The sequence below is a fragment of the Microchirus variegatus genome (assembly GCF_963457635.1).
Source record: "Microchirus variegatus genome assembly, chromosome: 16".
Taxonomy (NCBI): Eukaryota; Metazoa; Chordata; class Actinopteri; order Pleuronectiformes; family Soleidae; genus Microchirus; species Microchirus variegatus.
The window spans coordinates 16,760,402-16,777,376 of record NC_139817.1 but is presented as its reverse complement, the minus strand read 5'-3'; the positions used below and the strand labels follow the sequence as shown (position 1 = coordinate 16,777,376).

The window sequence follows — 16,975 nt, the reverse complement described above, 5'->3', positions numbered from 1 at the left end:
TTGCCTCCCTCTATATTGCCATAAAACAAACTTCCTGAGAAACAGAGAGAGAAACAGTCATGCTAAGGGTCAAACGCTGGTCAATTCCTTCTAATGGGTTTGTTTAACATTAAAGTGAGTTGATGTTTTACTCTTATATCGTTTTAAAGATTGATAATAGAGTCATATAATAGATAACAGTCGTCCAATGCATCATTTTATTTCATCGAAATATTAACTGTGCTTGGTACGAGCGCCCGTAACAAAGGCAGCGGAGAACAGGAGAGGAACGTTGGCAGATCTCGTCTGGTGACAGATGGCAGTTTCGCCCGTATCCATGCCAACTCTTTGATGAACATGGAGCGAGTCAGCATCTTGTGTCGTTGTTGTTTTTATAGCTCACGTGCAAACAGCCACTGTGAGAGGAAACTAAAGACTTGGCCAACACATTATTTATACAGACGCAAACCAACAGCAATAATCCAAGTAAAACCACTCACTCACACACACACAAATCCCCCACTCGCTAACTCAAAATTTTAAGCAGCTTTATCATCACCGAGACAGAGCGATAAGGTTTAATTTCATGTTATCGTGTTGTTCTACAAACACACTTCCACCAGGGGTAAATCCCAGAACAAATGTATTCACAAGTGTCCTCTAAAACATATGTCAATTATTTTACTAAAATGCCATGTAATGACTCGCGTAATCAGAAAAAAGGACAAGGACACAACAGGAAAGACGCAAATCTGACATTTTAACTACAGGACACACTCAAGGCGACTACAGCTTTTTGAATTATTATTACTGGAATTTCATTAACTTTGACCTTCATTTTTTATTTGCTTTTTGAAAAAAACAAGCTTCCCCCTCAGGCTTGTTTTCAACAACAATCACAGTTCTGTGTGAATTCAGCCGGGGCCTGGAGACTTAAAGGTGCAGTGTGTAACTTTTAATGACTGTTGGATTCAAACAGTGTTTTGCCTGTCACAAATTTCTGTCACTCTGACCTCAACATTCTTTAAACATGTTTTAATACAATGTCAAACAAGCAAATGATCATCTACAGTGAAATAAAAGGGAGGAAAAAGAACCATACCGTTTACACATTCAATATCAAATATGAAATCGGTCTAATTGTTTTGTGTAACAGTTTCTTTATTATTTGTATATCTATATTTGTTTCATTGTTTATTTAGCTGTTTACTGATGCTTCTTTTTTATTTTTGATATGAATACAAAAGTATTGTAAGATTATGCCAAGTCATAAAATGACCATAATATGTCATCGGAGATTAAGGAAACGTTGTTAAATTTAAAAACTGGCTTCATTAATAACAGTGATTCAACTAGTGTATAGGCCTGTCACGATAACAAATTTTGCTGGACGATAAATTGTCTCAGAAATTATTGCGATAATCGATAATATTGTTGTTCTGAGATAATTTTCATCTAATACAATGATAATGGTATAATAATGCAGGTACACCTTTTCAAAGAGAAATAAACTTTTATTTTTAAAGAATATTTAACACGAGAACACAATAAATTAACAAGCAAAAGCAATAAATAAAATGGGTTAGCTGCACTCTGCTGTGGTAGGCTACGCCAGGAGTCCCGCCACCCCACACACCATGCGACTGACAAATGACTGACATGAGGGTTCACTCATCGTTACTCTGGCTTTACACGGCAATGTTCCCGGGTGAAACCGACAAAATATTTTATCAGATGTGCCTTTCGTTTAGACGGCGACAGCGTTTTTGGAGCTTAAAAACGCAAAAAAATGAACCCACCCTCCAGAGTAGAAATCTCAAAAACACTCCGCTGTCGTGTTCCCGTCTAAAGGGTTGAAAACGCAAAAGTGTTTTCTGAGCTGCTCACGATGGCACGACGCTGAAGTTAGGCGAATATGGTGCCAACTTCAGCGTCATCATGCTGGCTATCCTCCTGTAAGCTGACGTCAGATCCATGTGCAGTACAGACAAACAACAACAAACGTGTGGATTAGAATCCATCAGTCGCACATTCAAGTCGCCTTAGCTGCTCTGATACCTATCCAGGAGTCATTTCAGCAATTACGCCGAGTCAATGTTTTGGTTTTTCGACTGTGGGCTACTCGGCGCTACTAGAGAGAAGTAGAAGGAAGTTTCAGCGCATGCGCGCGCTCCTGGTGTTGTTGTATGGCAGTGCTTCACAGCGCCACAGTGAATGTTTGATCATTTCCTTGCTCTTGGTTTTTTTGCAAACGGATAAATTTGGTTTAGTATTTGTTCAAAAGCTGCAATATCACAACAAATAACAGCATTATTTCTGTCTTTTTATAATCTCTGACAATATAATATTTTGTTATGACGTTTGTGATGTTGTGTCAAATGTATGATCAACACTAAAAACATAGATGCATGTACTTTTCTTGCAGATTTTCTTGTTCCTATCCTTAAAAAAAATATGAAACAGCTTTGTCTTTTATTTTGTCAGATATTTTAAAATGAAACGACTGTTCTTTTTGAAAGAATCCTTTTGCAGTGGCACAGTGACACCTTGTGGTGTAGCAAAGTAGTATATGAGGTTGAGGAACCACCAACTGGGAACCACTAACACAACAGTTATTTAAATACATAATTTTTGCATAACAAACCTGATTATGTATGTATGTATGTATGCTGAACAGTTAAGTGACATATTTATCACGTTTAATTTTTTTTTATAACTCGTGGATTAATGTCATTGACTTCTACAGAGCTTTTATTATCCCTTTGCTCTTTTTCTATTCATATCAAAACCATGAAAATGTGTAATTTTGTTTCCTGTGATGTTTCAGAGCAGTATATTTTGGACATTTTTCCCAGAAACCCTCGTTTCTTGCTGAGCAACATTCGTCATCAGAGACTAAAGATATAATTTTCCAGAAAAAACAAAATGCCTGCAGCTAATTCTAGTGAGAGAGAGAGTGAAAGGAGGCCAGAGACAAAAGATTATGTTGGAAGGATAAAAGGAATAGAGGCTGAGGGAGGAGAGGAGGTGGTAAGTGATGATGATGATGATGATGATGGGTGCTTGTGCACAGGCGGGGAAACAGAGAGAGAGAGAGATGCTGGTTTTTTGAAGATTTAAGCTGTTGTTTTGTCTTAGGATCACGAGTCTGCTGACCGTCGGCCTCAATAACTTCTCGTTTACGACAAAAATGACTTTTTAACTTCCAATAAGAACTCTCTTCCTCTTTCTTTTCGGACATGTTTTTCTTCCAGCTCGTCATCATGTCCGGCACGGTGTTGTTGGCCTACTACATGGAGTGCACAGACCTGTTCAGTGTGCACGTGCAGGGTTTCTTCTGCAACGACGCCGAGCTGATGAAGCCGTACCCCGGCACCGAGGAGTCCAGCTTCGTCCCGCCGCTTATCCTCTACTGTGTGGTCGCCGCCGCTCCCACGGCCATCGTGAGTAAAAAAACAAAAAAACATTTCACGTTGGTTTTAAAAATAGACGCATTTGTAAAGGAGTGTAAACAGGCGATAATCAGATTAGATGTGTTTGTCTCAGCCTGTTTTCTCTTGCGTTTACACTCCACATCTGAATCCTGTCTGAATCTTTACTAAAACCTCTGTGATTTTACTCTGCTCTTCACTTCAGCAGCATCAGACTTTGCACAGCTCATGTCCACATGTTGTTACATGACCTCCATGTGTTTTAAAGCTCCTACTGCATATTTTAAAGGTGATATTTACTTTAAAATGCAATATTTCTTTAGGCGAGAGAAAACAATCCTTCATTTATGCTGTGTTCCATGTGCATTTACTCTGACACAGTGGCATCTACAGTGTTACGTGTTATCTTTATTTTGATACCAAGATAATCCACATAGAGCTTGTAACTGCATGTAATTTTCGAGCAGGGTCTCAGGGAAGAAGAGGTTAGGTCAGGAAGATCAGATTCTCATCGGATATGCTTACAAATCTGATATGGACTGCAGTCTCAACGAGGTATGATTTTCAAATTGGATTTGTCTCTTGAGCAAGGCTGCATTCATATCTGATTCATTACAATTCAGATGTGACGTTTCACATGAACTGCCTTGTTTTTGACTGCAGCCCAAAACATTTTTTTGCCAGTCTGGACAGCAAAAACACACATGAGATCTGATTTTACCAAAGCTGATTCAAACCACATAGAGAGGTTGATTTGGATATTAGTGTCTACTGCGTCATGTGACTTAAAGCACAACAATGACATAGATCTTGAGAGATGAAAGTTAAAAAATCAGCACAGTGGAAGACAGTAGTTTAATAATACATTTTGGGACAGAAACAGTCAAAGAGTTCTGAAAATATGTTTTTTTTTTTTTTGTTAAGTGATAAATGTTTCAAAAGAAATCTAACTCATTAATGTCCGACATTTATGCGTAATATAATTGATTTTTCAGACAAAATACATTTATATTTTTGAAGTAGCTATTAAACCAGTGTATTTTTATTATATTTATTTTATTATATTATATATTATATTGTTATGTTTACCTCATAGCAGACATGACAAAAACAATTCAACTAACAATATAGTTTAAGCCTTGACACAAGTACAGTTGCACAGAATGGAATGCAGCCATTATAACCTATGTGTTCTGCTATGATGAAACAAAAATATCTAAAGTAAAAGAAAAACCTGATAGAACTCATTATGACTTATTTAATGTGGTAATATGAGACACTTAATGATAAATACAGGACAGATGCTGTTTACACACTGTAGCTGTGATTTATCTTATCACCACCAGGTGTCACTTTCACTCCACGTCTCCTGATTCCACTCTGAGTCCAGCTGAGAACATCAGAACAGGCACCAGTGTTTCTGTGTTTCTGTGCTTCTGAGTCTGTTTGTTATGAAAGTCACGTCATATGCATATATGTGTGTATATATATATATATATATATATATATAAATCTAAACACTTCACAAAGAGCGTCTGCATCTGTCTTTCCACATTTTACTCGCATCCTCTGACGGAGACGTATACAGTAATCGGGTTAGTTCTGCCGTAAGTAGCCGGTTCTTCGTCAGCCTCAAACGGGCTTTGGCATGTTTTATTCATCATGTCGTGTTTTATTCAGTGGGCCTGTGTTAAAAGATGTCAGTCAGTGAGTTTGACATCACTTCACTCACACGATCTGTAAGAAAAAAAAGGGGGGCTTTGATTTTAGTGAACACCATCTGACGAGTGAGTTAGGTGTTGAAAAAGAAAATGAAATGTTTTTTTTGTACAGCACTGAGTTTAAAGCTGAACAAGATGATCAGCCGCTGATTAAAGAGTTTGTACAAAAGTATGACTTTGCATAATTTTTTCACACATTATTTGGTTTGCAGTGTCACTAGAATTATATTTTGTTCATACCCGTCCTGGGTTGTTACTTTTTTTTTTTTTTTTTTTAACTTGTCCTGTCCAGTACCTTGGGCATGCACTATGGTTGACTGCATGTCTGTTGGTGTTGAACAGATTTTGCTGTTTGCAGGGCGAGTGATTACAGCGCTGTAATGCCCGTCCTGCTATTTATGTATTTATTTTTATTGATTTTATTTATTAGGTTGTGTGGGTTGTTACTTTGATATTGATGCTCTCTGTCCTGAGCCCCTCCCACCAGATTAAGACAAAAATACAGACGTGTGACGGATGGCCCAAGGTGATCTGTCAAGACGAGTTATATTGCACTATTGCATTATCCAACTCTTTCTTTAGACTTGTCCAACGCTTACTCCTCTCGCTCTTTGAGAGTCTAAAGACTGAAGAGTTTCCTCATCAGTCCACATGTTCCTCCTCTTGTCTGACATTTCTGACATTTTTCAAGTGCAGTGAAATCTGGAGGGACAGTCTGTTTCCTTTTAATTGTCCAACCAACCACCCAACTAACCAATTGTTCAGCCATCCATTCAACCAACTCTCCAATAGTCTAACCAACCAGCCATCCAGTTGTTCAGTCATCCAAGCATCCACCAAACTGACTATCCAGTAGTGCGGTCACCCAAACTGCCATCCAATTGTCCAATCATCCATCTAACCCACCATCCAGTAATCCAATCAACCAACCATCCAATAGTTAGATCAACCAAACATCAAGTAGTCCAGTCATCTAACCAACCATCCAATTGTCCAATCATCCATCTAAACAATTGTCCAACCAACTATCCACCCAACCAATCATCCGATTGTCCAACCATCATCTAACCAACCATCCAGTCGGCCAATCAACCAATCATCCAGTAGTCCAATCAACCAAACATCCACCCAACCAACCAACTATCCAATAGTCCAATCATCCAATTGTCCAATCATCCAATCATCCAACTACCCATCCAACGAACCAACCAATCAACCAACTAACAGTCTAATCTAATTTGATACACTGGGTGTATTTCTTTAAGTGTATTGTACGAGTATGTGTCCATTTCAAGTATCCCAGCTTTTACGTCATCCCCAGCTTCCTTTTTCTTTTACACTCCTGAAGAGGCACTTAATCTGGGATGTGATTGTTAAAGACGTCTCACTCCTGGACACACGCCACTCATCTCTCTGTAATCGGATGAGAAGTCACTGTCCTGTGCTGCCTCTTGCTACGCTTCCTATTGTACTCGTTTATTATTCGCAACCTTTTTTGTTCTTCCTGAGTGCTGTCACTGACATGTTACGGCACAATCTGAATTAGTGCCACTTTTATTGGACAAATAAAAAACATCGTCCCTGCGACTAAGTGGTGAGGAGTTACAGTGGTCCATCCTGTCTCACAACTGTATACACAAACAAATCAGCATTGTGCGGTTTAGTAAAGTGGTTTCATTTGACAGAGTTTAGTTTTATTTAGAACATTTCAGTACACTGCAAAAGATGCAGATCAGAGACACATAACAAACGTTTTGCTCATAAATGCTTAATTAAGTTGAGCAATTTTACAAATAAAAGAAGGAATATTTATATTCTTAATTATTTCAAATGGAGAGGGAAGCGATACAGAAATATTGGCGAAAACATTGGTATCATACACCGACTTCACTAAAGATCAGTATCTGTCATAGAAAAACCAATAGTGATCAACATCTATTAATTAACAGCAGCGCAAAAGTGATGAAAAGTCCATAAATGAAACTAAACGACTGTGTTATTTTGTCTCTTCTGTAACACTTAGGTGTGGTTTTACATAAAATCCATTAAATCCCAATCGATAAACACTAGTCTTGCTTGTGTGATCACACACTGCTACTTGAGAAGTGCTGTATCAGCTCTTTAGGTTTTAAATTTCCTATATTCTCACCTGTCTATACATTTATCGCTTTGTATCTCACAATCCCTTCGTCCATTTCCTTACACCGCCCCAAACTTTTTAATCGTGACCTTTCGAGAGTGCTGTGTCAGGCGATCAAGTTGTGCTTGCGTTGTAAATCGCTCCGTCTCCGCATGCTTCATAAATTTGGAGAAAGTTTACGACCAATCGGATATTAACGATGTCAAGGCTGGGATGTTTGGCCAATTAGCAGAGAGGCAGTAATTAATGTGAAGTGTTCCACATGGTCGGGTGATTGGGAGGCTGTGGAGGTTAGTTAGGTCGTGCTCTCGCAACGATCTATAAACCATCCTTCACGCTCTGAGTCGAGGTAATGAAAGCAAGATGTTCTTCTAGAAAGAGAGAAGGTACGACAGAAACAATCTGCTGACTAATGGAAGGAAATACATAATTTTAAACAACTCAATTACCTAAATTCAAAGGCTGCAATTGGGGAATGTTTTATGCAGAACATGTTTATACTTTCTGATGAAAAGTAATTTGTGTCTCTGTTTTATCCTTGCATTAGTGGTTAATGGTGTTATATCAAGTGGTTGTAATGGATACACAGTTAGAATAATCATACTGTTATTATGTTTGATGGATAATTTTTGCATCTCGTCATAAAACATGCAAGTTATTATTAATTTCATCAACAGAAAACTGTGTTTTGGACTAGTTAATTGCAGACATTCATCACAATGCTGTTTTGTCACACATTTGACCTTTAATAAATAACTGCAGTGTTTTCTCAAAAAGAACATGTGCAATACTCTCTTTTAGTTTGAGTATTGCACATGTTCTTTTTGAGATGTTGTTTATTTTATGATTAATTGTAACGATAGATCTTAGTTTTAGCTTAAGAAAATAACAAATCAAATGTATGATTGAAACATCCATTAAAAGAACCATTGTTTTCATATTTTGTCCAAATTATTGATCCTCAGTCACAATAAACTTCCTTTAAGTCTGAAATATATCAGTGTGTTGGAGTAAATGTAAAACCTGCAATTTAACCTTGCAGCTTTAAACTGAAACTTATTGGCTCATTAAAAAGTGATGAAAAACGGCTGATGAGCTAGCAAAGATGAAGATTCAAACATTGCACAGACACCTGTAAAGCAGCGTTAGCATTAGCACTTATGGTGTTGTTGATGGCGTTTCCCAAAACCCTTTTTTTAATGACACAAGGAAAAAATGATAACAAGTGGTGTGTAGGGAGGTTGTAATGGAGCTTCAGTGGGACGGTGCTTGAAAATAGTTTTCGCCGACGTTCGCTCCCATTCATTTGTTTCTTCGCATCGCATTATCTAGATTTGGAGGTAGTTGCTTTTTTGAAAAAGAGTCGCTAGCAGGGTCTGAATACTCACTAAATATTACTTTACTTAGTTTAGATTTTAAGGCTCCAGTTTGAATCCTCCTCCAAACTTCAAATGGATATCCAAAATGTTAGATGAAAAAAGACACTTTCCCACTGTGTCCTTGACTCATTTCCCCAATTTTTTCTCGCTGGTCTCTACATTTTTCTCATTACCAGTTGCTGCTATCAAGGCATGTCTGCTGCGGTTGTAAATGATATTGATGGAGGGGAAGTTTGGTGGCAAAACAATGAGCTGAACGACACTAAAAAACGCTCCATAAATCTGAGGGGGGAAATTGCGGCGTGTCGTGACCTCTGCAGGTACATCACTGCAAACCCACCCCAAACCTATTTTCATTTTACACACCATATTATGTCGTCCATTATTATCTATTCAAGAATATTCATGTACGGATTTAAAGCTAGTTTTGGTTTATACGACCAAGCAGTCTATTTACTTTTACAACCTCATACTGTGATTTTATATATATATATATACATATATATATATATGTATATATATATACACACACATATTAGCCTGTTTTTGAGAGTTGTCATAGCTGCCCGTTCAGTATTTCTAAATAAGAAATGAATCAAAGTACATGAACGGCTTTTAAACGACAACAATCAACACGACGTTGTTCTTCTACTGCCTGAGGGTGAAGACTTGATTGTTTTCTGATTAAAAATTCCTCATTTTTGGCAGTGGAGTGTGGTGAAACAAAACCGCACCATGAATCATTTATGGTTCTCCTCTGGGGTGCAGCAGTCACTGTTTAATGTGCGAGTAAAAATGCATAAAAAAGAGAAGTGATTTTTCCTCAATACTGTGGGCTGTTACCGTCTGTCATTTTCCTCAGTATTTTATGAACTTTCCAGGAGGGGAAAATTGTGCCATTAATCTTTTACACCAGTGAGTAGGTCATATTCTGAGAGGAAGACATGAAGGAGGAGTTTTTCTGTGCTTTTTCTTTCATGTATCCAGACTTAGTTCCCTCTTTGAGTCGCTAACCTTTTCATTTTGGCTGTTCAGATATCACCGTGTCAGGTTTGTACAATTTGGAGAATGTTTATGTGCCAGTTTTCATGACATGAAAAAAAGGCATTTTAGTCAGTTTTTACAAAAGAAAGTTGTGAGATGAGACGACTTACCGGAAAAGGAAAGTTGTGTGTTTACAAAATGTCACAATTTAGGAGGAATGGTGTCAAGAAATGAAACCTGAATATGAAGGTACATTCAAACATTTGTGGCAAAAGGGAACCGAATTTCAGATGTAGTATAATCTATTTAAGTATATGGGTAAGCCTGCAATGATTCATTGATTTAATTGCCTATGACTATTTTCATTATAAAAATAAGTTCTTCTAAAATGTGAATATTTTCTGGTTTCTTTGCTCAACACAAAGAAACACTGATGAGCATTTTTCTACATTGTATTACATTTTGAAGACCGAATGATTACTAACTAATCAATTTTTTGATAATTAAAACAAGTTCCCTAAAACACTTTCTTTGTAAAGCAAGACATTAGAGAGAATTATTATTTCCAGCTTTGGGAAACAGTGATCAATGTTTTCTGGCCTTTCAAATAATCAACATATTTCCAAACAACACGGGGCATAACAGAAACAAACGGCTTACAAAAGACATGTAATCCATAGACTACTATTCAAAAGTCAGTGATTCTATAGCGGATAGATTTCTTGAAGATGTTACATCTCTGAACTCGGGAGAAAAACCGAAGAAACCTCTTGGATAAAAGAACTCCACAAATCCATCTGCTACTGAATCAGTGGCTTTTGGATCACTATGACCTGGATGAATGAGAATCTACAGAATATAAATAACAGAATCAAAGATAAGGCAAAAATGTTACACCTCTAAAACACATAAAAAGGTAAAGAAAAATGGAACCATGAAACTAAAAATGTTGTAAAAATCCTGTCAACAATAACATAACATGTAACATGATACACCAGATGTAAAGTTTTACTCTCCATTTGGCTTTATATTTATTGACCTCTTCCTAAATTAGAGCTCTAAAATCACATCAGTAAAAGTCAGTGACTTGTTGTCTTCAATGTTCCTGATGTTGGTTGAAGCATTTGAAAGACGTCGCCTTGTTCTTCAAAGAAAATCACTTATTCTAAATGTATCTGCCATTTATTCAATGTTATAACATTTATTTAATCTAAATCATGCTGTTTTATTTCAAACTACATCCAGAGAACCCGCAGTGTAATAGAAAGTCTATTAGTTTAACCCTCACGTCGCACCTTGTGTTGCCTTTCATAACTCCTGTATTCGCCTGCACAGGTTCATGCAGCGTCTGTGTCTGATATCAGAAGTGTTTTCTCTGTTCAATCAGGTTTTCCCCCTTTTCTTTAAAGACAGATGATAACTAAAAACCTCCTCAGAGCACCTTTGTTTTCCACGTAGACAAACACCTGCAAACTGTTTGTTTATTTCTCTTCAGGAAATCTCAGGGAAAAACAAATCGCACGTCATTTTCAACAAAGACGATGGTTTCTGCTATTACACCAAGCTACGAGCTGCTGCCTCCTACATTTGCAGGAAACATAAAGTGCTGCACTTCAAGGCCGATGTTTTTGGGTCATTTTACATCAAGAGATGGATTTTCTCTGTCAGGATTGCGTTCGATGATCGCTCACGATTCGTTAATCGCACACTTAACGTCAGCACTCGTCATCCAGAAAGAGAAACAACAACAACAACTAGAAGTAGAGGAGGATTTTGACAAATCCTGATGGAGCTAAATCCAAACATTCATATTCATGTTCTGTTGGAGAGCTGTCACTCCAAAAAATCACTACATTGGTTGATGATGATGATGATGATGTTGCAGAAGAAAATGGAGACACAAGAATATATTGATGATGAAAATAGGTTTGTAAGGAATTCTGTGCCTGAAAAACAATCTTTTGTGAACACTATAGACCAAATCTAATGTGTATACAGTATATTTCTGGAGTAGCTGGCAACGAGTTTCATTTTGTGAGTCCAGCAGCTTTTCCATTAGGGCTGATGTAATGTCCACATGATAATGGAGCTAAAGCAAAAGCTGCATTAAGACACTGGCCAAATGAGGGCACGTTCTTCCTCCGGTCTGAATGTCTTATATGTTTTGGGTTTGTTCCTTGACTCTGTGTATGTTGGGGCATTAATGACCTGATCTGTCAATAATGTCGAAAGTCAAGTCGACAAGATGTTTGATGACGCTGCCACAGTGGAGGAACACAGCTGTACAACAACGAGCAACTTTTATTAAACTTCGCTTCAAAGCGGACCTAGACTGGAAGTTCCAATTAACGCTGTTTTTTAGTGGTTATCTGCGTCATTACCTTGTTTAAGAAGCACTGAAGTTTCAAAACAAACAGTTTCAGCCACTGCTGAGAACGATGTGTTTTATTGTAATCTCGGGCTCAGCGATATCTCTAAAAAAACCCAGTCCGGTTACGTAAACAGCAGTTCTCTGGGGCAGCAGATCGTCCTGCTCCGGGCACTAGTCCGGCCACATCCGGTTGCGTACATTGAACCGCAGAAGAAGAATAACGTCCGTTGTGGAGGTGTTTCACGAGTGACAGTGTCTTAAGACTCTGGGTCTGACTCCTGGTCAAAGGTCGTCAAAGGGACTGTGGCGGGGAGTCATGAAGAAGCTATTTTTAAACATTGTTACAGCAATGTTTTGATAATGAGTAGCAGTGCATCCACCGTTCCAGAGGGGGGAGCTGCGCTTCTGAGAGCGGGTGTGCTGAATATACTGGCCAATCACAAGACTCTGTGTTCTGGGTGAGAGAGTTGAGTCTCAAGTCTTGCGGCTGGGAAACAGCGTCAGAAAAGACAGATTTCGGCTTGTTTACAGCAACTAGGAGGTTGTTGAACATAAAAAGAAGTTAATGTATGTAAGTAGACCTCCATAACTAACGTATATGTGCAACAGGACCACTCTAGGTCCGCTTTAACATTATCAGTCCAAAAGGGATCAACATGTTTTCTTAAAGACATTTGAACAAAACAAAACAAAGACTAATACCTTGAAACTTCAGGTAATTTTAAGTGCAGTGATAAGTGATAAATTACCCTTTTCCACCTATGTTCCCAGCTGAACCTGCTCGGCACAGCAAGGTTTGGATTGGTTTTCCTTACGGAAGTTCTACCTACACAAAGTGGGCGGAGTCTTCACTGCACGGCTGCATGAAACTCCAGTGACTTCGTTTTACACGTGACTCAACTCTTCACACAACTTTTCAACTTGTGCCACTGACGTCGCGTAATCGATTTTTCTGTTAATGCCCTAGTATGTATGTGTTTCTTGTCCTTCCTCCTTTTTAATTTAATCTCAATCTCGTGTGTAGATCTTCGTCGGAGAGGTCTCCATGTACGTGATGAAGTCAACGAGGGAAAGCCTCCTGGTGCAGGAGAAGACCATCGTGACGGGAGACTGTTGTTACCTCAACCCGCTGATCCGTCGCATCATACGCTTCATCGGTGAGATGGGTTTAATTTAATTTTGATTTATATGCCCACATCCATTATCCATGTTATGTCCTTTAAAATGTAACATAACCACATAATTAAGGTTATTTGTTTTCATTTTCAGATTTCTTTTTTGTGACCAGAACAGACAAACAAGGGGGCTTTCTGTCTTATTTCTAATAAAATATAAAGTATATTATTTAATCTGGGAAAATTGACTGGACATTGAGCTCTTTTACAGCAAGGCTATAGGTTTACATTCGTACATGTCTTTACAGCATTAAGTGTCAAAAAGGAGAAGGAAAAGCACATAACGCAATTAAATTTTTTTGCTGTTTTTTAGTGTGTATCTGAGTCATTACCTCGTTTATGAAGCCCTGAAGTTTTGAAGCAAACATTTCAAAGCGGACCTACACTGGAAGTTCCAATTAACGCTGTTTTTTAGTGTTTATCTGCGTCATTACCTTGTTTAAGAAGCACTGAAGTTTCAAAACAGTTTCAGCCACTGCTGAGAACGATGTGTTTTATTGTAATCTTGGGCTCAGCGAGATCGCTGAAAAAACCCGGTCCGGTTACGTAAACAGCAGTTCTCCTGAACAGCAGATCCTCCTGCTCCGGGCACATCCGGTTGCGTACATTGAACTGCAGAAGAAGAATAATGTCCGTTGTGGAGGTGTTTCACGAGCGACAGTGTCTTCTGACTCTGGGTCTGACTCCGGGTCAAAGTCATAAAAGAGACTGCGGCGGGGAGTCGTGAAGAAGCTATTTTTAAACATTGTTAAAACAATGTTTTGATAATGAGTAGCAGTGCATCCACCGTTCCAGAAGGGGGAGCTGCGCTTCTGAGAGCGAGTGTGCTAATTATGTCACTTCCGGGTATTGGCCAATCACAAGACAGTTGGGAAGACTCTAAGCTGACTGGCCAATCACAACACACTCTGTCTTCTGGGTGTGAGATTTCTGTCTAAAATATCACGGCTCAGGACAGCGTTGGAAAAGAGCGATTACTATCGACTTGTTTACAGCAACTAGGACAGGGGTCGGCAACCCGCGGCTCCAGAGCCGCATGCGGCTCTTAAAGGGACACTGTGTGGTATTTATGGGTTTATATAGACCAAAATCCACTTTTTTATACATATTATGTGCTCCTGCATTGTCTAGTCGCTGTATAATATTTTTAGTTTCATTTTCGTAGTGTTTCAAAAAGTCATGTAAAATAACATGGTCGCGGGCCGCGGTTGCATTGCGAGACGCCATGTTTCTACCGGAGCCTGTAAGGAAAAACGCGAGAGAACAAATCAAGCTCTTTACTTGTAGCGGAAGTCCTGCTTCCACTCTCTCCGCTTCGTCTGCTACGGCCGTGGTAGCTCGCCCTCTCCCTCGCCTCACGAACCTCATCTGCTGACACGGAGAAAGACAACGAGAACGACATTTGACCGGCTGCGGACACTGTAGCGCACAGGGAAGGGAGGGGGTGAGCAGAGGAGCAGTATTATTTTGCAAATTTCAGCCTCTCCTCTAGATGGCACTATAAACTACTTACTTCACCTTTAAGCCCCTCTGCAGTGGCTCCCTGGAGCTTTGAAAAAAACATTTTTTTTAAAATTATTTTTCATTTATAGCTCACTAGAAAATAATTATTTATATCAAAGCATTTTACTGCTTTCTCTTCCCCATCTCTTGCAGCTCCTGTCGGGGCTCGCACGCGGTGACGTTTCGGACTTTGCGCTCATGTGGACAGCGCAGTTGTGAGGCGCATGAAGTTTCTCCATGTCATCACACGCTTTTTTTTATATATAAAGAACTGAGGCAGTTGTTGCAGCCAGGTCGATGATATTACAAATCACTGTTACTAGACATCTGCGCGTGGCTGCTGAAGGGAAAGCAGCTTTAATTGTTAACGTGTCTGGTTTAGCTTTTTCCCCACTCGTGATGGTCACAGCTGTGTGGACAGCTGCTGCGCCCTGCAGGCTTTTAGCCAGCAGGGCGTCCTGGGGACATTAGACGCCCTACTTTAAGGCAGGACACCCTAAAGACGCCCTATTGTTCACCCGGTAACCACCGAAACGATGTTGTGATGACGCGCGGGTATATCGTGCTGGATGTAGTTTTTGCCAGCAAGCGCCTTTCTATACCCGCTTAGAGTATGTTCAAGATGAGTTTGGAACACCACAGGATTCCAACAAGATGTGAGTACACGGTGGAACAGCACCTATTAAATGCTGGAAAGTCTCTTTGCGCAAAAGCGAAACTTGGCTGCAGCACAGCGCGCAACTCCCTGCGAAATTCTATTCTCTCTCTCTCTCCCTTTGAGCAGTTAACTAAAGAGATCAGCTCACCTGATGCATCCGTTATTCCCTTAATTACAGCGCTAAAGCATCTTCTAAAGAAAGATTGAGACCACAGAGTAAAAACAATGAAAAGTGCACTCTTAATCGATCCTCGTCATAAAGATCATTATGTATGTGTCATATATGGATGTGTGGATAAAACTGTGCATAGAAAAAAGGCCCACACCAGATGAGGGGCACCCTCTATATTTGCAATGCCTTGACTTTGGTGATGTCAGTACACACAGTCCCAGCCATAACAACAAAGTTACCTGAAATTTTCAAAAGCTCCGCATTTTTTTGGGGGGGGGACTTTTTAAATTTTGGGGTCTGTGTTATCTTAATTTTAAGGGTCAAATAGGTTTTGCAGCTCCAGATGAATTTTATTTTGGGGAGAGGGGCAAAAAATGGCTCCTTTGATAGTAAAGGTTGCCGACCCCTGAACTAGGAGGTTTATAATTAATAACGATTAATAACATTTCTTTGAGTTTTTGTCAAAAAAATGTTTTTCCAATAAATGGAAACGTACAGGCATTTTTTTCCGCAGATTCTCCGGCAACAGTGCGAATAACCGCACATTGGCTTTGACATGCAACTTCTCAGCTTTCAGAAACTACTGGAATTTTTCCCCATAGCACAAACGGTCGCATAATTTGGCTGGGTTACAACATCTCCAGAATCCATCTTGCGACTAATTGGTGATGTCTTGGTGGACACGAGTCTTCATTTGCATCCGCAGAACAAGACGAGTGTCATTTTCAGCTGTCGGTGTAATTAGAGGCAGCAGCAGCTGTAGAAAACAGACTCCACACCTTCTTCACCTTCCCTCAGTAAAGAAAGCAACAGACTCATCTCACTGTGTCCTGCTGTTCTCACACTGATGCGGCTCCTAGATTAAACTCAGATCACAGCTGCTCACAGAGCGATGGGAAAACGTTGCTTTGTGAGTCATTAAAACTGCATTTTAACCGCTAGCTTGCTTGATTGTTGTTATTTCACATGTTTTTTTTGTTTTAAATCTCAAACTATACAATATTATTACACTACCTCAGTTTATCATGTGTCTGAAACTCTCTCTTGGCCTTCACCCCAAACATCCCAGACCAATTACTGCTCAATAAACCAGCTTTATACATGGATACATAGAGGTTTTTACATGGAGAGAGGAACTAAGGCTTTATGACACACTGAGGGAGAAGCAGCGACTTGAGAAGAATAATGTTGGCACTTTAAGGTCACTTTCTGACGCTTCCTGAGCACAAAAGTCTTTAAGTAGAAGATGAATGGCTCACTAAGTCGTGCATCTGCAAATTCCATGTGACTTTCACAGTCGTGTAGTTAGTGTTTGGGGGGCAGTGTGTGCTGCTTTTCATCATGGTCTGACAGGTGAATGCAGGTAATGTCGGTCACTTGTGACACCAGAGGGTAAAAAATGTTACAAACTCAGTGTGTCACGCTGATGATTCAGGGTTTTAGACATTTCTGTTCTGGCATG

The 16,975-nt window shown here is 39.3% G+C and overlaps 1 protein-coding gene across 1 annotated transcript in view; it reads left to right on the top strand.

Annotated features, from left to right (window-relative positions):
• plppr1 (phospholipid phosphatase related 1) overlaps positions 1–16,975 on the top strand; it is a gene marked incomplete at both ends in the record, with an annotated part of 40,213 nt that overhangs the window by 8,537 nt on the left and 14,701 nt on the right. The window contains 2 exons of the mRNA XM_083903056.1: positions 3,234–3,422; positions 13,030–13,162. Coding sequence (XP_083759182.1) covers positions 3,234–3,422; positions 13,030–13,162 — 322 coding nt within the window. The remainder of the gene's footprint in view (positions 1–3,233; positions 3,423–13,029; positions 13,163–16,975) is intronic.